Source organism: Hemitrygon akajei, chromosome 25, assembly GCF_048418815.1.
Source record: "Hemitrygon akajei chromosome 25, sHemAka1.3, whole genome shotgun sequence".
NCBI classification, from domain to species: domain Eukaryota; kingdom Metazoa; phylum Chordata; class Chondrichthyes; order Myliobatiformes; family Dasyatidae; genus Hemitrygon; species Hemitrygon akajei.
Genome location: NC_133148.1, coordinates 37,151,133 through 37,175,001, shown reverse-complemented (window position 1 = coordinate 37,175,001; position 23,869 = coordinate 37,151,133). Strand labels below are relative to the sequence as shown.

The following is a 23,869-nucleotide window of genomic DNA, read 5'->3' as shown; positions in this document are numbered from 1 at the left end:
ATCGCTGGAGAGGGAGAAATGGTCTCCGTCCAAAATATTGACTATTCGGTAGATGGCTGACGTTCTCCAGCGTTTTGTGAGCGTCGTCCACATGTCTATCGCACCTATTGCAACCCCTCAGGCAGCGAACAAGGTGTTTAAATAAAGGAAGCCTAGAGGGCAAATTCTACGCGGTAAGATTCTGCCAAACCGATGAATTAATGGCACAATAATCTAGATTAATGGATGGATATTGGCCAGGTTACTTAGGAAATGACCCTCAGTACATCTGTGGAATCACAACTAGACGGCAGCACCTCTACTTCATTCGGAGTTCATGGATGTTTGGCAGGACATCCAAAACTTTGACAAACTTTGACAGATGTGTGGCGAAGAGTATACTGACTGGCTGCATCACAGCCCGGTATGGAAACACCAATGCCTTTGAATGGAAAATCCTTCAAATTCTGGTGGAATCAGCCCAGTCCATCATGGGTAAAGCCCTCCCTACCACTGAGCGCATTGACGTGAAACACTGTCATAGAAAAGCAGCATCGATAATCAGGGATGCCCACCACCCAGGCCATGCTCTTTTCTCACTTTTGCCATGAGGAAGAAGGTACAGGAGCCTCAGGACTCACACCACCAGGTTCAGGAACAGTTACAGCCCCTCAACCATCAGGCTCTTGAACAAAAGGGGATAACTTCACTTGCCACATCATTGAAATGTTCTCAGAACCTATGGTTTCACTTTCAAAGACTCCTCGTCTCATGTTCTCGTTATTTATTGCTATTTATTTATATTTGCATTTGCACAGTTTGTTGTCTTCTGCACTCTGGTTGATCCTTCATTGATCCTGTTATAGTAACTATTCTATAGATTTGTTCAGCAGGCCCACAAGAAGAGGGTTCACTTCACTGAATATTTGAATGTTTCTATATACATGTGACAAATAAATCTTTAATCTTTTCTTCATTTTTACTCTTTGACAATGTGAATTAAAAGTTTGCTCCAAAAATGTCCATCCACTTACAAATAGACTTGACAAGTTATCAACAACACACACAAAATGATGGTGGGACACAGCAGGCCAGGCAGCATCTGAGACCCTTCGTCAGGGTCCCAGCCCGAAACGTCGACAGTGCTTCTCCTTATAGATGCTGCCTGGCCTGCTGCGTTCCACCAGCATTTTGTGTGTGTTGTGGTTTGAATTTCCAGCATCTGCAGATTTCCTCGTGTTTGACAAGTTATCGTCGGGTTCTAAAATCTTATAGAAGCTGAACTCAGGATTTCTAGGTGCGGTTTGAATGATCGTTTTGTGGCCATTGGCACCTGCAGTATTCCTCAGCCCCCGGCGCTAAACACCATAGGCCGAAGAACAAGATCTGTGGGGCAACATCGCCATCAGGTGGTTATTTGTGGAACCGCAGTACGACGCCAGGAAAAATGCGCGCCACAAGAGGCATCTATGGAAAAGAGCACAGTCAAGCTGATGAAGGGTCTCGGCCCGAAACGTCGACTGTTTACTCTCTTCCGTAGATGCTGCTTGGCCTGCTGAGTTCCTCCAGTGTTACAAGAAGATAGGAGCAGGAGGGGGTTATGAGGCCCTCCGAGACTGTCCCACTAATTAAATGCAAGCCTGGTTGGTTTACGCTGGCCTCAGTCCGAAATGGCAACCAGTTATTCCCCTCCATAGCCGCTGCCTGACCTGCTGAGTTTAAAGATTTCTAAAATAGCTTTATTTGTCACGTGTACATTGAAACTTTGAGACATACGGTGAAATGTATCTTTTACAGTACCGTGCAAAAGGCAGGCACGTAGAAACATAGAAAGCCTACAGCGCAATTCAGCCCACAAAACTGTGCCAGCTGAAGACCTTTGCACAGGACTGTATTTGTCAATGTGGAGCGTAGAGCGAGTTTATAAACTTGGCAGGAGCGAAGGATGTTGGGAATGGCGAGGGTGGAGTGCCGCGGGAGGGGTGTGGGACAGGTGGCAGAGAAGGAGTGTCAGGGGTGGGTGCAGACACGCCCAGCCCTGAGACATCAGGCAAGGTCATTTGATGCCAAACAGTTGGTTTATTAATCATTACAGAATGTCTCTCTGGTGGTTCCCTCTCCCTTCCCCTTTCCCCAACCACGATTCCCCTCTCCCTGCCCCCTTCCCACTCTCAGTCCACAATGGAGACCCAGATCAGAATCAGGTTTATCATACCGAACATATCATGAAATTTGTTTCCTTCTTTTTGTGGCAGCAGTACAGTGCAATGCATAACATAGAGCAAAAAGAGGAAAAGTGAGGTGGTGTTCATAGGTTCAATACCCATTCAGAAATCGGATGGCAGAGGGGAAGAAGCTGTTCCTGAATCGCTGAGGTGTGTGCCTTCAGGCTCCTGTACCTCCTCCCTGATGGTAACAGTGAGAAGAGGGCATGTCCTAGGTTCCAGAGATCCAACACTGTCTGGAAGAAGAATAAATTGGACGGCCCCTTATATTGTAACTATGTCCCCTTGGACCAGGAGATCCCCCCTTTTACCAGTAACCCAGGGGTCCAGGGGCCCCCAGGTTAGGGACCCCTGCCTCAGACCATTGACTGAAGGAGGAAGGAAGCAGGGGTCCTGGGAGGTAACAGGGAGGTGTTCCAGGGGAGTAGGGATTTGCCCGATGGTCTGTTTGGTAACTTTACGTCTTACACTGGGGCCCACTTCTTTTCACATTGGGGGTGTTGTGGATAGTGTGGAGAGCTGTCAGAGGTTACAGTGGGAGACTGATAGGATGCAAAACTGGGCTGAGAAGTGGCAGATGGAGTTCAACCCAGATAAGTGTGAAGTGGTTCATTTTGGCAGGTCAAATGTGATGGCAGAATATAGTATTAATGGTAAGACTCTTGGCAGTGTGGAGGATCAGAGGGATCTTGGGGTCCGAGTCCATAGGACGCTCAAAGCAGCTGCGCAGGTTGACTCTGTGGTTAAGAAGGCATATGGTGTATTGGCCTTCATCAATCGTGGGATTGAATTTAGGAGCCGAGAGGTAATGCTGCAGCTATATAGGACCCTGGTCTGACCCCACTTGGAGTACTGTGCTCAGTTCTGGTCGCCTCACTACAGGAAGGATGTGGAAACCATAGAAAGGGTGCAGAGGAGATTTACCAGGATGTTGCCTGGATTGGGAAGCACGCCTTATGAGGATAGGTTGAGTGAACTCGGCCTTTTCTCCTTGGAGCGATGGAGGATGAGAGGTGACCTGATAGAGGTGTACAAGATGATGAGAGGCATTGATCGTGTGGATAGTCAGAGGCTTTTTCCCAGGGCTGAAATGGTTGCCACAAGAGGACACAGGTTTAAGGTGCTGGGGAGCAGGTACAGAGGAGATGTCAGGGGTAAGTTTTTTACTCAGAGAGTGGTGAGTGCGTGGAATGGGCTGCCGGCGACAGTGGTGGAGGTGGATACGATAGGATCTTTTAAGAGACTTTTGGATAGGTACATGGAGCTTAGAAAAATAGAGGGCTATGGGTAACCCTAGTAATGTCTAAGGTAGGGACATGGTCGGCACAACCTTGTGGGCCGAAGGGCCTGTGTTGTGCTGTAGGTTTTCTATTATATATCAATAATCTGGATGATGGACTTGTTGGCTTTGTGGCCACGACTGTGGATGACTGAAAGATAGGTGGAGGGGCAGGTAGTGTTGAGGAAACAGGGGATCCACAGGAGGACTCGGACAGATTAGGAAGATGGGCAAAGAAGTTGGCAGGGGGCATTCAGTGACAGGAAAGTGTATCCTCGGGCCACTCTAGAAGAAGGAGTAAAGGCACGGACTATTTTCTGAAATCAGAGGTGCAAAGGAACTCGGGTGTCCAAGTGCAGGATTCCCTGAAGGTCAGCCTGCGGGCTGAGTCAGTGGTGAGGAAGGCGTACGCGATGTTGGACTGGAATACAAAGATGCACTGCAGAAGCTTTATAGGGCATTGGTCAGACCACACCTGGAGTATTGTGAATAGCTTGGGCGCCATTTCAAAGAGAGGCTGGCAATGCAGACAGTCCAGGGGAGATCCCTGGAATTGATTTTTGTTCTCAGTGTTTTTTCATATTTGCTCAGTTTGTCCTCTTTTGTACATCAGTATGTATTCGATAGCACAGTTTTATTTTCCTGTAAGTGCCTGCAAGAAAATGAATCTTAGGGTTGTATATGTATAAATTTACTTTGAACTTACTTGAAGATTCACCTGCGCTGGCTCCAGGCCTGTACTCGCTGGAGCTTAGAGGAATGATCGCACTGAGGCCTACTGAATATTGAAAAGCCTAGACAGTGAACATGGACAGGGTGCAGACATCCCACCTCTCCCGGAAGTTCCGGGAGTCTCCCGCATATTGATAGCGGCTCCCTGAAGCCCGCAAATTATATACAATATCCCGGAAATCGATTTTTTTGAGAGCGAACGAGCAAGAGGGAGAGAGAGACAAAGAGCAAGAAAGAGAGAGGGAGAGGGAGAGCAAGAGAGAGAGAGTGAGAGATAGAGAGAAAGAGAGAGAGCGAGAGAGAGAGTGGACAGAGAGAGCATGATGTGGCAGTGTTCCAAAAAAACGTACTTCACTCCAAACTACACTAAAGTGTACCCTGCCTAATAGGGGTCAAAAATAATGACAGTGTTGCTCGCTGCACTGTTTGTAACAGTGACTTTTCTATTGCCCATGGTGGGTTAAATGACTGTAAAAGACATGTTGAGGAGAGTTTAACAGGTGTCATTCGTTTAATCTAGCTGGCTAGCTGCTAAGGAGCTACTCTATTGCAGACATCCCACCTCTCCCGGGTGTCTCCCGCAAATTGATGGCGCTACCCCCCCTGAAATGAGATTTTGCAGGGTGGGATGTCTGAGGAAGTTTCCATTAGTGGGCGAGCCTAGGGCCAGAGGGAACAGCCTCAGAATAGAGGGAAACCCTTTAGAACAGAGATGAGGAGAAATTTCTTTAGCCAGTAGGGTGGTGAATTTGTGGAATTCGTTGCCACAGACGGCTGTGGAGGCCGGGTCATTGAGTATACTTAAAGAGGAGGTTGATGGGTTCTTAGTGAAGGCATCAATAGTTACGGGGAGAAGGCAGGAGATTGGGGTTGAGAGGGATAATAAATCAGCCTTAACTCTGCTCCTATGTCTTATGTCTAACTCAGCAGGTCAGGCAGCATCTGTTAGGGAGAGAGTGTGTGGACATTTCGGATTGAGTACCCTTCATTTAGAACAGGGGTTCCCAATCTGGGTCCACAGACCCCTGGCTCAATGGAACAGGTCCATAGCGTAAAAAAAGGTCGTGAACCCCTGGTGTCAATGGAGAGATAAAGGGGAGAAATGTGTATAGAGGGGAGGGGAGAGGAGGGGAAGGGGTGATGGTGAGGGGGGATGATAGGCAGATAGTGGAAAGGAGAGTCGGAATAACAACAGAGGCTGGGAGCTGACAGAATCATCTCGGGACACCTCTCCTGGGCTCAGCACATGGACGCAATTATGCAGAAGGCCGTGCCAGTGGCTATACTGATTGGGAATCTGTAACAAGTGTATGGTGGAGAGCTGACATCACTTCCCGTGCCCACTACTCACTGACTAACCCGCATGTCCCTGGACTGTGGGAGCACCCCGAGGAAACCCACGCGGTCACAGGGAGAACATACACACTCCTTGCAGAAAGCAGCAGGTATTGAACCCTGATCGCTGGCACTGTTAAGTGTCACGCAACTGTGTCACCCACCAATAGAATTTTACCGTTCCTACGATTTTTAATGCTTAATATAATTAAATTTCTAACTTGAATTCAGGAAGGCAAGAGATAGAACTACAAATCCCACAAAGCAGTGAGGCGTGTGGTGACGTAATATCAGCGCGGAAGAATGCAGTGGGAGCTGATGATAGTTAGCGCAGGCGCATTCTGGAGGAGGGAGTTGAGCTATTGGCGCAGGCGCAATACTGCTGGAAGTACTTATCAGTGTTGGAGGAATTCAACAGGTCGGGCAGAATCGATAGAGCGAAATACATAGTCGATGTTTTGGGCCAAGACCCTCCATGGGACACTGCACCGATCAGCCCAGGCACCGTACTCCTGAAGGGCCGAAGATTTTGCGCAGGCGTAGTGCCGCTGGAGGACCGGTTAGCTCGGGTGGAGGACCGGACATTTCGCGCAGGCGTAGTGCTGCTGGAGGACCAACAATCTCACGCAGGCGCAGTGCCGCTGGAGAACCCAATATTTAGCGCAGGCGTAGTGCCGCTGGAGGACCGATCCGCTCAGGCACCGTGCTGCTGGAGGACCGAACATTTAGCACAGGCGCAGTGCCTCGGGGCCTAGTCTTTTCCCTTCTCCATTGTGTCGGACGCCGCGTTCGCTCGTTCGCCCCGGGGGCCATGGGTTCGGCCCCGCCGCCTCCGACCAGCGCCGCCGCCGCTGCCGCGGCCGCAGCTGCAGCGGCCGCCTCGGCCTCGGCCAGCCGCCGCCACTCGTGCTACCTGTGCGACCTGCCGCGGATGCCGTGGGCCATGATCTGGGACTTCTCGCAGGCCGTGTGCCGCGGCTGCGTCAACTACGAGGGCGCCGACCGCATCGAGCGCGTCATCGAGCAGGCGCGCCACCTCAAGCGGGCACATGGGCTGCCGGCCCCCGCCGCCGCCGCCGTACCCCCGGCCCAGGCCCCGCCGCCTCGCTCGCCCGCGCCCCGGCCTCCCGCCCCGCACCCGCACCCTCACCCTCACCGCCTCCTGCTTCCCGACTACCCACCCCCCGGTCCCGAGCTCCCGGCCGCTCGCCGCCCGCTGCTCGGCCCCGCCGCCGCCCTCCTGGGCCTGAGCCCCGGGCCCGCGCCCGCCCTCGGCCTGGAGTTGGGCCGCCGGCCCGAGCTGGAGCGGGCCCTGCGGGAGAAACCCGGCGGGGCCGCCTCCTCCTCGACCCCCGGAGGGGAGGCCTTGGCCGAGCTGGGCCGCGCCCTCCGCCACCGCGCCGAGGAGTGGGCCGGGCGGCCAGCCGCCGTGCGGGACTCACTACTCGGCCTGTCCGAGTGTGCCCCCTTCGCCCTCCGCCTACGGGCCGACCCTTCCCTCACCGCCCGGGTGCTGGCCTTCGACGCGGCCGAGAGGCCCCAGGACCGGGTGCTGGAGCTGCGCCTCCTGATCGAGTACCCGAGCGGCTCGGGCTCCGTGCACTGCGGGGCGACCGAGGCCTGCCGCCGGATGCTGAGCGACAGCAGCAAGGAGAGGCCGGGCAGCCCGGGCCTCGACTGCCTGGAGTACCAGAGGAGGTCCGGGGGCTCGGGTGACTGGCGGCCCCTCTCCCAGCTGCTGACCGAGGGCACCCGCCTCTTCAAGGAGGCCCTGCCAGCTGACCTTCTGCCCGAAGCCCACTCGGGCGGCCTCAGCCTGCCGGGGGGCCAGGCCCGGCCCGGGACTCGCCGCCGCAAGGCTTCGCCAGATGGTGAGCCAGAGGCAGCAGGCAAGGCAGGCGACGGGCAGCCGTGGGCGGCTGGCGGTGAGGGAGGGGCTCAAGTGGGCCACTCACCCGTGGCCTTGGTCAGCAGCAGCGCCGCTGACCCCAAGGAAACCGGCCAGCCCGTACATTCCACCACGGCCCCCGGACACAGCGGCCAGCGACGGCTGACCCCCCGCAACGGCGAGCCTGGGGTCCCGGACTCCGGCCATGCCAGCGAGGTGCAGGGGGCCCCCGACTCCTCCAACGGGCCCCTGTGCTGCACCATCTGTCACCAGCGGCTGGAGGACACCCACTTTGTCCAGTGCCCCTCGGTGCCTGCCCACAAGTTCTGCTTCCCCTGCTCGCGGGAGAGCATCAAGGCCCAGGGGGCGGGCGGTGAGGTGTACTGCCCCAGTGGCGAGAAGTGCCCGCTGGTCGGCTCCAGCGTGCCCTGGGCGTTCATGCAGGGCGAGATCGCCACCATCCTGGCCGGTGACATTAAGGTGAAGAAGGAACGGGACCCCTGAACTGTTGCACCGCTTGGGTCAATCTGTGTAAACTGAAGCACTCTTCCCGAGGGCCTGGGATGCCTTCCTAACCAAAATTAATTCACCTGTTTGGGCAGAGTCCTAGAAAAAAAAAATTGACTGTGTTGGGTGTATTTGCCAAATTCCACAGTCTGAGGCGACCTGGAAGGGTGTCTGCCAACTGACTACAGAATGAAACTACTTCAATTGGTAACGTGGATCCTCCGAGGAGCCTGGGCTTGTATCCGCTGGGCACCCAGCACAAGGACTACCATCTGGTTATTCAAGTTGGTTCATCGGACTCTTGTTGGACATGCAATTGTGTGTGCGTGTTTATATGTTGTGAAACATTGCTCTGGTAGTGTGAGAAAGAGTACCCGAGCAGTTTGGTTGACCTGACTTCACCCACCGTTCCCTCGTGCCATCCGCCCTCGCCTTTGTCGACGGTGAAGGTTTGAGCATCGTTTCGTTGATCCGAGTGCCCCCGGCTCAGTTTGCAGAGCTCAGCCAGCCTGCTGATGGTCAAATTCATTGCTGGCTGCGACTCTCTGCCGGAGCAGATGCATGGTGTTCTGAAGCGGACTGTCAGAGCTGTACAGATGAGTCTGGAAAGGGATAGTGGGTGCGACTTGTGTTCCTGAATTAGCCCTTGTTGTCGGGGCTTCAACTGCAGCTGTATAGCCGGCAAGATCTCAACCAAGTCCAGTTTGTGTTGAATTGTTTTGTTGTAACTCATGGATAGTGAGAGATTTTATCATAAATGTGTATCGCGAGAACCCTTATTGAGGAATGGGGGGATTTCCAGAGGAGCTTGGAACCCTGGGGAGGGGGGAGGTTGCTGAAGGGGCTGTCTGGGTAGCCTGTGAACGGTGAAGGGTTAGCTGCCTCCCCAGGCTCGATCAGCAGCTGCCCGACAAGCTGAGAGTGGCGTCTTTGTTTCAGTGTTGCCAGCAGGTCAAATACTCGGCCAGTCTCCAGGGAGAATGGTCTTGTGCCCAAATATCAGGCAGGGATTTGTCTTTTAATTAGTACAAAAAGTTAAACCTTGCAGAGTAGCGTCAAACATGGAATGTGTAACCCTTCAGAGTTTTATTGTTTTCCCAAAACACATTCGCTGCTTCAAAGACAAAGTATAACATGGACTCCAGACCCATGAGGGGAGGGTGAAGTGTGGCCCCAGCTTGTTTCGAGCTTTACCCTGGTTTATTGACTGGTGGTGTCACGATTGTCATAGTGAGGCGCTCGGGAACCGTCTTGTTCCTCTGTTTTGCATCAGTCGCGAGCAAATCAGCCTGAAGAGTCGTAACCTATCAGCCTCCAGTCGGTGGGCAGAACTCTGGTAGTCCTCCCAAAAATTCTGTTACATCTTGACCAGCCAACACCCCCCCCGAATCTGTCCCGCAGTGGGACTTCAATCTTTTTATTTTTGAGTTAGGGCAAAGTCTGTTGCCATGCAAGTCTGGCAGAGCTACCAGTGAAACTGAAACAAGACAGTTCTGGGCTGCCGCAGGAGTTCGGTGTAATTCACGGTTGTTTGAGTGGGATTGGGGATTGTAATCAAAATGTGATTTATCATGGCAGACAGCGTGGTTTGCTGTTTCATCATCTCCTGTTACGTGTATCAAAAATGCTACTGTTTGAAAACTTTAATTTAAAAACTACTGCCCCCTTGCAAGTAAATTTCTGGTCTGGGCAAGTTTCAATAGTGTCACTGTAAGGATTTCATGGTGGTCTGATTAACCAGTGTGTTTTCTCTTAATTCCTGTGATTGTACTGCCTGCTTCTTCCACACCCCATGTTGTAATAATCTGTAATTATGTTAGCTTGTGATAATCATGATTTAATTTTTTATGCAGTGGCATGCAAAAATTTGGGCACCCCTGGTCAAAGTTCCTGTTACTGTGAATAGTTGAGTTGAGTAGAAGATGAACTGATTTCCAAAAGTCATAAAGTTAAAGATGAAACATTTCTTCATTTTAAGGAAGAATTGATGTATTGTTTTTGTTTTGTACAATTTTAGAGTGGGGAATAAAAGGAAAGGAGCATCATGCAAAAGTTTGGGCACCTAAGAGATTTGAGCTCAGATAACTTTTACCAAGGTCTCAGACCTTAATTAGCTTGTTAGGGCTATGGCTTGTTCACAGTCATCGTTAGGAAAGGCCAGGTGATGGCAAATTTCAAAGTTTTAGAAATACCCTGACACCTCAAACCTTGTCCCAACAATCAGCAGCCATGGGCTCCTCTAAGCAGCTGCCTAGCACTCTGAAATTAAAATAAATAATGCCCACAAAGCAGGAGAAGACTATTAAGAAGACAGCAACGTGTTTTCAGGTAGCCGTTTCCTCAGTTCGTAATGTAATTAAGAAATGGCAGTTAACAGGAACGGTGGAAGTCAAGTTGCGGTCTGGAAGACCAGGAAAACTTTCTGAGAGCACTGCTCGTAGGATTGCTAGCCCGTTTGACTGCATTAGACCTTCAGGAAGATTTAGCAGACTCTGAGTGGTGGTGCACTGTTCTACTGTGCAGCGACACCTGCACAAATACGACCTTCATGGAAGAGTCATCAGAAGAAAACCTTTCCTGCATCCTCACCACAAAATTCAGCGTCAGAAGTTTGCAAAGGAACATCTAAACAAGCTTGATGCATTTTGGAAACAAGCCCTGTGGACTGATGAAGTTAAAACAGAACTTTTTGGCTGCAATGAGCAAAGGTACATTTGGAAAAAAAGGGTGCAGAATTTCATGAAAAAGAAACACCTCTCCAACTGTTAAGCATGGGGGTGGATCGATCATGTTTTGGACTTGTGTTGCAGCCAGTGGCACGGGGAACATTTCACTGGTAGAGGGAAGAATGAATTCAATTAATTACCAGCAAGTTCTGGAAGCAAAGCATCACACTGTTTTAAAAAAAGCTGCAGGTGAAAAGAGGATGGCTTCTACAACAGGATAATGATCCTAAACACACCTCAAAATCACAATGGACTACCTCAAGAGGCGCAAGCTGAAGGTTTTGCCATGGGCCTCACAGTCCCCTGACCTAAACATTGAAAATCTGTGGATAGACCTCAAAAGAGCAGTGCATGCCAGATGGCCCAAGAATCTCACAGAACTAGAAGCCTTTTGCAAGGAAGAATGGGCAAAAATCCCCCAAACAAGAATTGAAAGACTCTTAGCTGGCTATAGAAAGCATTTACAGGCTGTGATACTTGCCAAAGGGGGTGTTACTAAGTACTGACATGCAGGGTGCCCAAACTTTTGCTTCGGGCCCTTTTCCTTTTTGTTATTTTGAAACCTGTAAAAGATGGAAATAATAAAGTAATCTTGCATAAAATACTTAAGAAATGTGTCATCTTTAACTTTATGCCTTTTGGAAATCAGGTCCTCTTTTACTTGTTTAACTATTCTCAGTAACAGAAAATTTGACCAAAGGTGCCCGAGCTTTGTAGGCCACTGTGTATATATATATTTAAAGATGAACATCTACAAAATAAAACCTTTTTACTGGGGCTCAGCTTGTTCTGTGACTGTTAATTGGAAGTTTTGTTTTGTAGCTGTTTGGGAGAGATGAGTGGGTCAGTTTATTAACTGAGAGTCTTGGCTTCAGGAAAGCTGGGACTAACTGAGAGCGCCACAAACTAAAATTCCCTCTTTTTGTTTGGATCATTGGGAACCCTGATGGTCCATCTGCAGGCATTGCGATTGGAAATCCCGTGGGGTTTCTCCGCACTGGTTTGAACCCCAGCTTGCAATGGGCATACAATCATTCATGGTGAATCTGTGCAACTCGTTGCCCCTGACGGCTGCAGAGGCTCGGTCATTGGGTATATTTAAAGCGGAGGTTACTAGGTTCTTGATTAGTAAGGTTGTCAAATGTTACGGGGAGAAGGCAGGAGATTAGGGTTGAGAGGGAAAGTAAGTAGCCCCTTATAAGAACAACAACACACACAAAATGCTGGTAGAACACAGCAGGCCAAGCATTATCTATAGGGAGAAGCACTGTCGACCGTTTCGGGCCGAGACCCTTCGTCAGGACCTAACCGAAAGGAAAGTTAGTAAGAGATTTGAAAGTAGTGGGGGGTGGGGCTCTTACTAACTTTCCTTTCGGTTAGTCCTGACGAAGGGTCTTGGCCCGAAACGTCGACAGCGCTTCTCCCTATAGATGCTGCCTGGGCCTGCTGTGTTCTACCTCCAGCATCTGCAGATTTCCTCATGTCAACCCTTATAAGATTAGGTCCTTAACTAGTAAGGGCGTCAGTTTCTTCAGGGGAAGTGGGGTTGAGAGGGAAAAATAAATCTGCCTTTATGAGATGGCTGTTTTCATACTGGGGGACACCTCTGCTTCATCCACGAGAAACAGACTTCCCCAGTCACCAATCATTCCTGTGCCGACATTGGTCCAAGGTTGCCTCTTCTGTCACAATGAGGCTGGTGGAGCAACACCTCATTCCATCCAGGTAGCCGCCAACCTAATGGCGTGAATGTTGATTTGTCATTATGGTGATTTCATTTTTTTCCTTGTCCCTCCCCTCTTCCATTCCCTACTCTGGCCCCTTACCTCTTCTTGCCTGCCTATCATGTTCATCCTGGGTCCCCTCCTTCCCTTTCTCCTATGGTCCACTCTCCTCCAGCCCTTTACATTTCCCACACACTTAGCTTCACCTATCACCTTCTAGCTATCCTCCTTCCCCTTCCTCAGTCTTCTCATTCTGGTGTCTTCCCCCTTTCCAGTCTTGGGCTGAAACGTCGACTGTTTATTCATTTCCATGGATGCTGCCTGACCTGACTTTGTCCTGCATTTTGTGTGTGTGTGTGTGTTGCTTTAGATTTCCAGCATCTGCAGAATTTTTCACGTTAATTAGATCGTCGATTAGTCAGGACGTTAAATGTTGTGGGGAGAAGGCAGGAGAATGGGGTTGAGAGGGAAGGCTCAGCCATGATAGAATGGGCCAAATGGTTAACTTCTGCTCCTAGGTCTTAAAATCTGACGGCGCACTGGTGACTCGTTGCACCTGGCTCTGTTCTTGCAGGTGATTGGCTAGAACAAACAATGGGCAAGAGGGTGGTAAATGGGCATTTTAGACCTTGAAAGTTGAGGTCTGGTGACATTTGTAAATGGTAATTGGGACCCCCCCCCCTCAAGGAATTGTCTGTGACAATAGGAGCAGATTCACCTCAGACCACACTCCTTAATCCCAATCTCTCTGGCATGTCCATCACTCCCTGACCCTCCCCAGCACCAAGGGTCACTGGTGGTTGTCCATCACGTCCGACGATGATGGGAAACCTGTGTGGGAGGGTCTTTAAACCGGGAAACCTGTTGTGCTGGTGCAGTTCCGCTCTCCGCAGTCCAAATCCAGTGGTAGGAACAAGCGTCTCAAACTGGAGTCTTCCCCGGTTGCCGTGGGTGACCGTAACATCCGTCCTCGTCATGCCCACGGAACGTTGCAGAAACGCATTCCTGTCGGATCTCACTGTAGACTGATTTTGCACGCTAGGATAAGCACATCTTCATCTCAGAGTTCGAGGCCCGCTGGCCACCCCTCACCCGGTCTAGCCCGCCTTTCCGAGCAGTGTACTGGAGTGTGGCCACCGGTCGTGTGCAAGCAGCCACGGGGGAGAGCTGAGTGTCCGGTGGGGACCAAAGGTAAGTGCTGGACACAGCAAGACCCTTCATCAGAGGTGCTACCCCTTCCTGGACACCCCACGAGGTGAGTAGCATTAAATATTAACTAAGGTTAGTGGGAAGAGTCTCGGATGAAATATAAATCTGACATCGGCCCAGTAGCTACCATCATTTCCGCAGCACTGTCTCAAAAGCCCCAAGTGTGCTATAACATTGGTTGGTGAGTGACCGTGAGTGACTGGAATGCATTCCCCTGGGGGAGGGAGCAGGTTTCCAGCAGTTTATGGGGGAGGCAGTTCTGCGGACCATTGCAGGGGTTCAAGGCCTTGCCAGTCAGCTGGCAATTCGCTGGGGTTTGGCGGAGGTGGGTGCTCTCTGGGCAGCTGCTTAACAGATTTTAGTGATTTTGTCTCCCCCACATGAGCTCAGGACCTTCTAATGCATTAAGGACACTATGTAAATAAAGATCTTGCTACTGGTAAATGACCTCACCACAAGTTTATCGCACTCTTGATAACACCCTCCCAAACCAAATGAAAACATTTTTCCCCCAAGTCTGCAATTGGTCAGCTCTTAAAAATACTGTATGGTGTGATCTACTTCCTTGGGAGATGATCTGACATCTCCTTACTGACAGTGCAGCACTTTGAAGACCAACTGGGAAAGCCGAGATTACGAGTCCAGCATTCATTGCTGTGGGAGCAGGGATTTGAGATCTGGTCTCTTCACAAAATACTGGTGGAACTCAGCGGGGAGCATCAATGGAGAGCGATAAGCAGTTGATCTTCCCGACCCAAAATGTTAACAGTTTGCTTCCACCCAGAGTCGGGTTTAATATCAGTGGCAAGAGTCGTGAGATTTGTTGTTTTGTGGCAGCAGTACATTGCAATACATAATAAAAACTGTAAATTACAGTAAGTTTATATATTAAATAGTTAATGTTTTTTAAAAAAAAAAGTAGTGGGGAGTTTTCATGGGTTGAATGTCCATGCAGAAGTCCGATGGCAGAGAAGAAGCTGTTCCCGAATCGCTGAGTGTGTGTCTTCAGGCTCCTGTACCTCCTTCCCGATGGTAGCAATGAGAACAAGGCATGACCTGGGTGATGGGGGTCCTTAATGATGGATGCTGCCTTTTTGGGGCATCGCTCCTTGAAGACTTGTGCAGAACATTCTGACAGGCTGCATCACTGTCTGGTATGGGGGTGGGGAACTGCTGCACAGGACCAAAAGAAGCTACAGAGGGTTGTAAATTTAGTCTGCTCCATCTCAGGTGGAACCTACAATGCAATGCATAATATGGAAGAAGAAAAATAATAATAAATCAATCAATTACCGAGTATGTATATTGAATAGATTAAAATCTACAAAGACAGAAATAATCTATATTAAAACAAGTGAGGTAGTTCACAGGTTCAATGTCCATTTAGGAATCGGATGGCAGAGGGGAAGAAGCTGTTCCCGAATCGCTGAGTGTGTGCCTTCAGGCTTCTGTACCTTCTACCTGATGGTAACAGTGAGAAGAGGGCATGCCCTGGGTGCTGGAGGTCCTTAATAATGGATGCTGCCTTTCTGAGACACCGCTCCTTGAAGCTGTCCTGGTTACTTTGTAGGCTAGTACCCAAATTGGAGCTGACTAAATTTACAACCCTCTGCAGCTTCTTTCGGTCCTGTGCAGTAGCCCCTCCATACCAGACAGTGATGCAGCCCATCAGAATGATCACGGTACATCTATAGAAGTTTTTGAGTGTTTTTTGTTGACATACCAATCTCTTCAAATTCCCAATGAAGTATAGTCACTGTCTTGCCTTCTTTGTAACTGCATCGATATGTTTTGGACCAAGTTAGGTCCTCAGAGATCTTGACACCCAGGAACTTGAAACTGCTCACTCTCTCCACTTCTGATCCCTCTGAGGTGTGATATGTGTTCCTTCGTCTTCCCCTTCCTGAAGTCCACAATCAGATGTTTCGTCTTACTGACGTTGAGTGCCAGGTTGTTGCTGCAGCACCACTCCACTAGTTGGCACATCTCACTCCTGTACGCCCTCTCGTCACCACCTGAGATTCTACCAACAGTGGTTGTATCATCAGCAAATTTATAGATGGTATTTGAGCTATGCCTAGCCACACAGTCATGTGTATATAGAGAGTAGAGCAGTGGGCTAAGCACACACCCGAGTTGCACCAGTGTTGATCGCCAGCGAGGAGGAAATGTTATCACCAATCCGCACAGATTGTGGTCTTCCGGTTTGGAAGTCAAAGATCCAATTGCAGAGGGAGGTACAGAGGTCCAAGTTCTGTAACTTCTCAATTAGGATTGTGGGAATGATGGTATTAGATGCTGAACTATAGTCGATGAACAGCATCCTGACATAGGTGTTTGTGTTGTCTAGGTGGTCTAAAGCCATGTGAAGAGCCATTGAGGTGTAAAAAGGGCCTGAAGGATCATTGGGGACCTGAGTCACCCCAACCACAAACTGTTCCAGCTGCTACCATCCGGAAACGGTACCACAGCATAAAAGCCAGGACCAACAGGCTCCAGGACAGCTTCTTCCACCAGGCCATCAGACTGATTAATTCATGCTGACACAACTGTATTTCTATTTTATATTCACTGTCCTGATGCACGTAATATTTATTATAAATTACTATAATTGCACATTTAGACAGAGGCATAATGTAAAGATTTTTACTCCTTGTATATGAAAGATTTAAATAATAAAGGCAATTCAATGTGAGCGCTACCGGGTGATAGTCATTAAGGCAGTTCACATTATTCTTCTTCAACACTGGTATAATTGTTGTCATTTTGAAGCAAGTGGGAACTTCAGCCCGTAGCAATGAGAGGTTGTAAGTGTAACCAACTCTTGCCAGTTGGTTGGCAAAAGTTTTCAGAGCCTTACCAGGTACTCCATCAGGGCCTTCTGCCTTGTGAGGGTTCACTCTCTTTAAAGACACCCTAACATCAGTCTCTGAGGCAGAGATCACAGGGTCATCAGGGATCTTCACAGCTGTAGTTATATTCTCCCTTTCAAAGCGTGCATTGAGTTCATCTTGTAGTGAAACATCGCTGCCATTAATGCTATCGGGTTTCGCTTTGGAGGAAGTAATCTCTTGCGAACCCTGCCAGAATTGTTGTACATCCAATGTCACCTCCAACCTTGTTCGAAGTTGTCTCTTCGCCCTTGAAATTGCCTTGCCTCGCCTCGCGCCCTTAACCCCTGGTGGAGTCGTCCAGACGCCGTCACGACAAGCGGTCTGTTCCGTCTGTCGCGGTTGTGTGCCAGGGCCTGGGTCATCGCAAATGTTCTCCCTGTCCATTCTTTAATGTTGTTCGTCCATCTTTTCCTCCACCTGCCTCTCCTCCTTTTCCCCTCCACAAATCATACCTGGATTCCTGGTACAGACCTGGGTCGCCAAACTCATCCAGGGTCGAAGATGAATCCCTAAATACAGTCCAGTCCACTGATTCAGAGCAGTCCTGTAGACGCTCCTGTGCTTCTCTTGTCCAAACCTTCTTGGTCCTCACTATTGGTGCTACAGTCTTCAGTCTCTGCCTGTACTCGGGGAGTAGAAGTACAGCCAGGTGATCAAACTTCCCGAAGTGAGGGTATGGAATATCATAGTGGCATTCTTGATGGTGGTGTAGCGATGATCCAGTGTGTTGTTTCCGCTGGTATGCCAAGTGATCTGTTGATGGTAATTGCTTAGTGCTTTTTTTCAGACTGGCCCAGTTAAAATCCCCCAGACGATGGTGAAAGCGTTAGGGTGCGCTGTTTCATGATCCCATTGCTCAGAACATCTACTTATTCTGATTATGTTGTTGTTTTTTATTTGCACGTTGGTTGTTTGTCAGTCCTGTGTGCAGGTTTTCATCAATTCTGGGTGTTGCTTTGAGGTTTGAATGTCAGCTGTTTATTCCCCTCCGTAGATGCTGCCCGACTTGCCGAGTTCCTCCAGCATCTTGCGTGTGTGCGTGTTGCTCAAGATTTCCAGCAATCTGCGGAATCTCTTCCGCTTACGAGATGCTGAGATTTATCCACCAGCGGGAGACTCTCAAACGAGAGGACGTGGTTGTACAGTAATGGACAGGCACTTGTTCACTCAGAGGCTGGTGAATCTCCTGAATTCCTGGCTCCAGAAGGACACGGAGGCCGGATCATTTGGGATATTATAAAGAGAACATTGATACAGGCCGTCCCGTTGAACAAATGGGTTCTGTTTTCATTGACATTGTGAAGTTGATTTTGTCTGTAAGCCAGGGTCTACGTAAACTTCACTCCATTGGGAGACGTTCTTGTGCAGTTCAGTTCTGAACAGTGTTATAATGAATGGTATCGAAGACCACAAAACACCGATTAGAAAGGGCAATTACTAGAGAGAGAGAAGTGGGAGAGGGGGAGTTAAAGAGAGAGATTTGAGAAAGAAAGAAGGGGAGAGGGACAGTGAAGAAGGGACAGGAGAGAAGGGGACAGAGAAAGGGAAGGGGGGAGAGAAAGAAAGGGAGATTTGTACAGGAGGAGAGAGACAAAGAGGAAGTGTGAGGGAGAGGAAGACAGAGAAAAAAGAGGGAGGGGGAAGAGAGATTTGGAGAGAGGGGAAGAGGGATAAGGGAGAGGGCAAGAGAGATTTGGAGATAGTGGGAGGGGAAGAGAGAGACAAAGTGGAAGGGGACAGAGAAAGAGGGAGGGGAGAGGAACAGAAAGAAAGGGAGATTAGAATGGGGGAGATGAAGGAAGAGGGGGAGAAGGAGAGAGAAAAATGGAAAGGGGTGAGAGATGGGGAGAGAAAGGGAGACTTATAGAGGGAGATAGAGAGAGAAAGAGGGAGGGGGAGATGAAGGGAGAATGAGAGAGAGAGGAAGCTTGTTCTGTCATATTTTAGGAACAAACTTTTAAATTTAATACTTTGGGGCCCAATGTTATGTGGGTGTCTCTAGAAGACCGTTGTTTGTAACCCAAAATGGGCAGCGAATGTTTGAAAGATTGGGGATTAATGGGCGACGGGGCGCTGACACAGAAGTGGAACTATTATTCGGCATAACAGAGCAGGACTGAGCAGTCGAGCAGCTTAACGCAGCTTCTGTCTACTTGTGCAAACTTGTCCAAAGGACACCAGAGTTTAAAGGGTGAAGTTCTCAGCAGATCAGAAAGTATTGCTTTGTGTGTGTGTGTGTGGGGGGGGGGGGGGGGGTGGTGAGCATTAAGGGGTATTCTGACTGAGATGTTTAAGGATCAGAGGGATTTGACTGGGTGGGAGCCCGATCTGAGGAGAAAAGGTTTTAAGTTAATGAGCCAGCCACCTCTTTGCTCAAGTCTGGAACGCCATTCTCTCCAGCCAAACAGACGGGACTAACTTGAGGCACAAAGGGGGATACAGACGCGGGAACCTGGAGCAACTTGCAGTCTGCTGGAAGAACGCGCCGGATCGAGCAGCGTCCGCGGGGGTGGGGTATTGTTGACCTTTTGGATCAAAACCTTGCATCACGCCATTGAGGTTAGAGCAGGTCAGGGGAGAGGAGAGGTCGAGGCAGTTAATAAGAAGGACAACCAAGGGTGAAGAACTCAAAAGGGTTGTCCAAGAGGAAGGGGGGGGGGGTTGGAGATTGGGCCTCTTGTATATCAGTGAGACCTGGTGTAGATTGGGGGACCCGCTTCACCGAGCACCTATGCTCCAGCCGGATCTCCCAGTGGCCACCCATTTTAGTTCCACTTCCCATTCCCATTCCGATATGTCCATCCATGGCTCCTCCACTGTCGTCATGATGTTGGAGGAACAACACCTTATATTCTGTCTGGGTAGCCTCCAACCTGATGGCATGAACATCGATTTATCAAACTTCCAGTAATGCCTCCCCCTACCCCTTCACCATTCCCCATCCCCTTTTCCCCTCTGACCTAATTTCCTTGCCCGCCCATCGCCTCCCTCTGGTCCCCCTCCCCCCTTTTTCTTTCCTCCGCAGCCTTCTTTCTCTTTCACCAATCAAATTCCTAGCTCCTTACATCCTAGTTTCACCTATCACCATGTGCCTGTCTCTCCCCTCCCCTCACCTTTCAAATCTACTCCTCATCTGTTATTTTCTCCAGTCCTGACAAAGGGTCTTGACTTGAAATGTCGACCGTACAATTTTCCACAGATGCTGCCTGGCCTGCTAAGTTCCTCCAGCATTTTGTGTGTGTGTGTGTTGCTTGGATTTATTGAGTGTGCCCACAACTAAAACAAATCTCGGTTGTATTTGGTGACATTTAAGTACTTTGATAATAAATTTAGTTTGAACTTTGGTGGGAGTTGGGGCAATGGGTAGCTGGTGCCAATCCAGCATTGATCACGCAGTTCTGCGTCCGGCCACTAGAGGTCAGGCGAGTTACAGGAACAAATCAGCTCCGGCAGGAAAACGTGTTGGAGACGCTCAGGTAACACGAACGGAACGAAGACAAGGTTAAAGTTTCAGAAGCTTCGTCAGAATCAATAACCTGATGCGATGGGACGGTCCTTCTTGGCATTAATTCTCCAATAACAATGTAAGAAACAGCAGGAGATCCTCTGATTGTGTTAGGCCACTGCACACGATTCAAACCAGTCCAAAGGTCGATTTATTATCAAAGTATAGATAGATACTTTATTCATCCCCATGGGGAAATTCAACTTTTTTTCCAATGTCCCATACACTGGTTTGTAGCAAAACTAATTACATACAATACTTAACTCAGTAAAAAATATGATATGCATCTAAATCACTATCTCAAAAAGCATTAATAATAGCTTTTAAAAAGTTAAGTCCTGGCGGTAGAATTGTAAAGCCTAATGGCATTGGGGAGTATTGACCTCTTCATCCTGTCTGAGGAGCATTGCATCGATAGTAACCTGTCGCTGAAACTGCTTCTCTGTCTCTGGATGGTGCTATGTAGAGGATGTTCAGAGTTTTCCATAATTGACCATAGCCTACTCAGCGCCCTTCGCTCAGCTACCGATGTTAAACTCTCGAGTACTTTGCCCACGACAGAGCCCGCCTTCCTTACCAGCTTATTAAGACGTGAGGCGTCCCTCTTCTTAATGCTTCCTCCCCAACACGCCACCACAAAGAAGAGGGCGCTCTCCACAACTGACCTATAGAACATCTTCAGCATCTCACTGCAGAAAGACGTCTGAAATTCTTCATTTCTCCGGGTAGCCATGAAACTAAGGAAAAAAAGAAAGGCAACGCGATCATCAGCCCCAAATCCCTCCTCCCACACAAAAAAATCCGACCAAAATGGATCAGATACATTGATCCACAAATCTCCCTCCCGGCAGAAATGAAAACTGAGAAGATTCGGTGAGAAAACACAGAGTTTAAAAACTACAATACTGTAAAAAAGACTCTATAGTCCAAGTCCACATTCAAAACGCAGGAAAAACCTGGGCAGCACTCTCCATAGCGGCAGTGTAGCAGAGCGATCATAAAGCCAGAGCTCACCCTCCGCTCTCGCTTCAATTTCCCGTGTTGCTTTAGTTGGCGAACAAGGGAGCTTTAATCGGCGAAATGGAGCCAAACATTATCTTGCAGCCTGCCGGCTGTCGCTGTCTCTGCCTCCCGGAACCCTCTTGGAGATGGCCGGGCGCTGGAACACCCAAACGATCTCCGGACAGCAAGACACAGGCTCCAGCGGTTCCGGAATCACATCCAAGACAAGAAACAAATGGAAAAAAAGCACAAAAGAAGTGAAAAAGATGGTTCCGTGATCTATCCAGAAGGTGTTGACCAAAGGAGCGTTGTACGCAGGCGCCATCTTGACCGGAATATTTTAAAGCTACAGAGAGTTTTAAACTTTGTCGGGTCCATCATGTGAAATTGATTTATTGAGATAGAATGTGGAAATAGGCCCTTCCCGCCCTTCCAGCCACACCGACCTGCATCGCCCGATTTAATCCTGGCCTAATCCCAAGCCAATTTACAATGACCAATTAACCTACCAACCAGTTTGTCTTTGACTGTGGGAGGAAACCAGAGCACCCGGAGGAAACCCACACAGTCACGGGGAGAACTTACAAACTCCTCACAGGCGGTGGAGGGAAGTTTATTGTCATTTAACTGTATACAATCTGCTTTGATTAAAGCATCCGCTGACAACATCGAGGGAGAGAGAGAGAAAGAGGTCACTTGAACATAAGGACCTTCCTTTGGGAGCAGCGAGTGAGAGGTTGGTCGATGGCACTGAGCGCCCGCTTGCCCTCAGTGATTTCAACACAAAAAAGTGTTGCAGGTACTAGGGTACGCAGGATACAGAAGAGAGGAAACTGTGTGGACTAGGTTAAGACTGGGGCACTGTGCACTAAACAAAACTTTAAAAATGATAGGGAAACACCAGACAGGATTGTGTGAGGAATGGCAGGAAGAGGAGTCAGTGGAACATGTAGTTCTGAGTTGCAGGAAGTATGGGATACAGAGAGAGATGATGAGAATTAATCTAAGGGAATTGGAGGTGCAGGAATTCACATTAAAAGGGTTGCTGGGCAGGGGTGAGAGGGCACAGGTATTTTTAGCTCTCTTAAGGGGTACAGGTTTTTTTTTAATAGGATATGATGGATAAACAGGAATAGGGTACTAGGATGGCTAAAGATGGGAGGATAAAGTGTAGGTTAGGGTATGTGTGTGTGTGTGTGATTGGGTGAAGGGATTTAGAATGTGAGTCCATTGCATACTCCGGAGCAGAAGGTGGCGGTAATGCACCATTAAGCTGGGTGCCAACTGCAGTAAAACAAGACGGAGAGAGAGATTTCAGTCTTCCTCAGCATTTTAACTGACAAGCCTGGTGAGTCGATCGTGGGCCTGCATCTGTCTCCTGGCTTCCTGGCCTCCGTGCAATTATGAGGGGTTTAGATAGGGTACATAGAGTGGGATAGCAGATGCTGGAACCTGCAGCGCAAATACTATGCCAAGGAAACTCAGCAGGTCTGTGCAGAGAAAGTAACTGTCAACGTTTTGGGTCAAAACATTGAATTGGGACTGATTGGATAGCTGGAACCTCTTGCTGGGGTAGAGGAATCCAAACCAGAGAAGTTGAGAGGGAAGGACTGAGGGGAAAGATTTTTCACACAAAGGGTGGTGGTTAAGAACTGCTTGAGGCGACACACACAACTGCAGCACAGATCGTTTTACAGGCATTTTATTTTATCGTTATGTCAAATGATGTGGGTGATCACAGTCTTTCCATGACTACAATTGTTCTTGGCAAATTTTTCTACAGAAGTGGTTTGCCATTGCCTTCTTCTGGGCAGTGTCTTTACAAGACGGGTGACCCCCAGCCATTATCAATACTCTTCAGAGATTGTCTGCCTGGCGTCAGTGGTCGCATAACCAGGACTTGTGACCTGCTCATACGACCATCCACCACCTGCTCCCATGGCTTCACGATACCCTGCCCGGGGCGGCATCTCCACCACCCCCTTCTCCAAATTAGACTTCACTACTGTCTTATGCAACCTCAACATAACCTCCCAACTCCTGTAGGCCAATGTACCAACAAAAAAGTTACTTTACTACCCATTCTACCTGTGATGAAGAGTCACAGGATTTTTCCCACAGATGTTAATTTTTCCACAATGTTAGATCTTTTCCCTGCAGATTCTGTTTCCACAGAAGCTGCCTGACCACTTCAGGCTTTTATCCAATATTTTCTGTTCTTTTTTTTGTCTCTGGTTTCCAGTATCTGCAGCTTTAAATAAAATGCTCAAATTGTCACAGCAGGGACGCGGTGAGGCTGGGTACAGAACTTAGAAATGCTTCCACGTTTTAAGTTCAAGCGCCATCGGGTCAGATTTGCCCTCTCAACCCAACGCCGGTCTTTGCATGTTCCACCTGGCGACAGCAGGGGACACAATGGAGTCTCACCTATCCCAGCATTCCTAGCAGCAGCGGAAAGTCCCCTATTCCCTCACGGTTTGTCTCCAAAAGCCCATCCGGCTCTCTGGAAACTGCACCAACTTCTGCAGCGGGGGTGGGGGGGTGGGGGTTTCTGGCCGTTGTTCGGGCTGGGGGTGCCCTGCACGGAGGGGTTGCAAGGGAGGGAGAGAGAAGGTTCCGGTGGCTGTCACTCCTCTCCCTCCGCCCACCCCTCGGGGGGTAGGGAGAGGAGGCATTCATGCGAAGGGGCTCAGGACCTGAAAAGCACAGAGTTGGTCCGACTCCACCCGGCGGCGATGTCCACAAAGGGAGACACAGTGGAGAACTCCAAACCCAGGCGAGCGGAATGATGCCCCCCAACTCTGCCCGTCCCCCAAGCCTTCTTCCCCCGGCTGCCGCTCGGCGTCTCCGGGCTTTCATCTGAC

General features: G+C 49.4%; 1 protein-coding gene across 2 annotated transcripts in view; it reads left to right on the top strand.

The window, feature by feature from the left end:
- Positions 1-5,666: 5,666 nt before the first annotated feature.
- Positions 5,667-23,869, top strand: part of LOC140716524 (interferon regulatory factor 2-binding protein 1-like) — a 377,150-nt gene continuing 358,947 nt past the window's right edge. The window contains exon 1 of one of the 2 annotated variants that reach the window (XR_012096308.1): positions 5,667-11,384. Coding sequence is in view for 1 of the 2 variants with exons in the window: in XM_073029331.1 (XP_072885432.1) it covers positions 6,362-7,942 (1,581 nt within the window). In the remaining variant the exon portion in view is untranslated. Of the gene's footprint in view, positions 11,449-23,869 lie in introns of those variants that run through there. The other variant, XM_073029331.1, reaches the window with a different exon arrangement.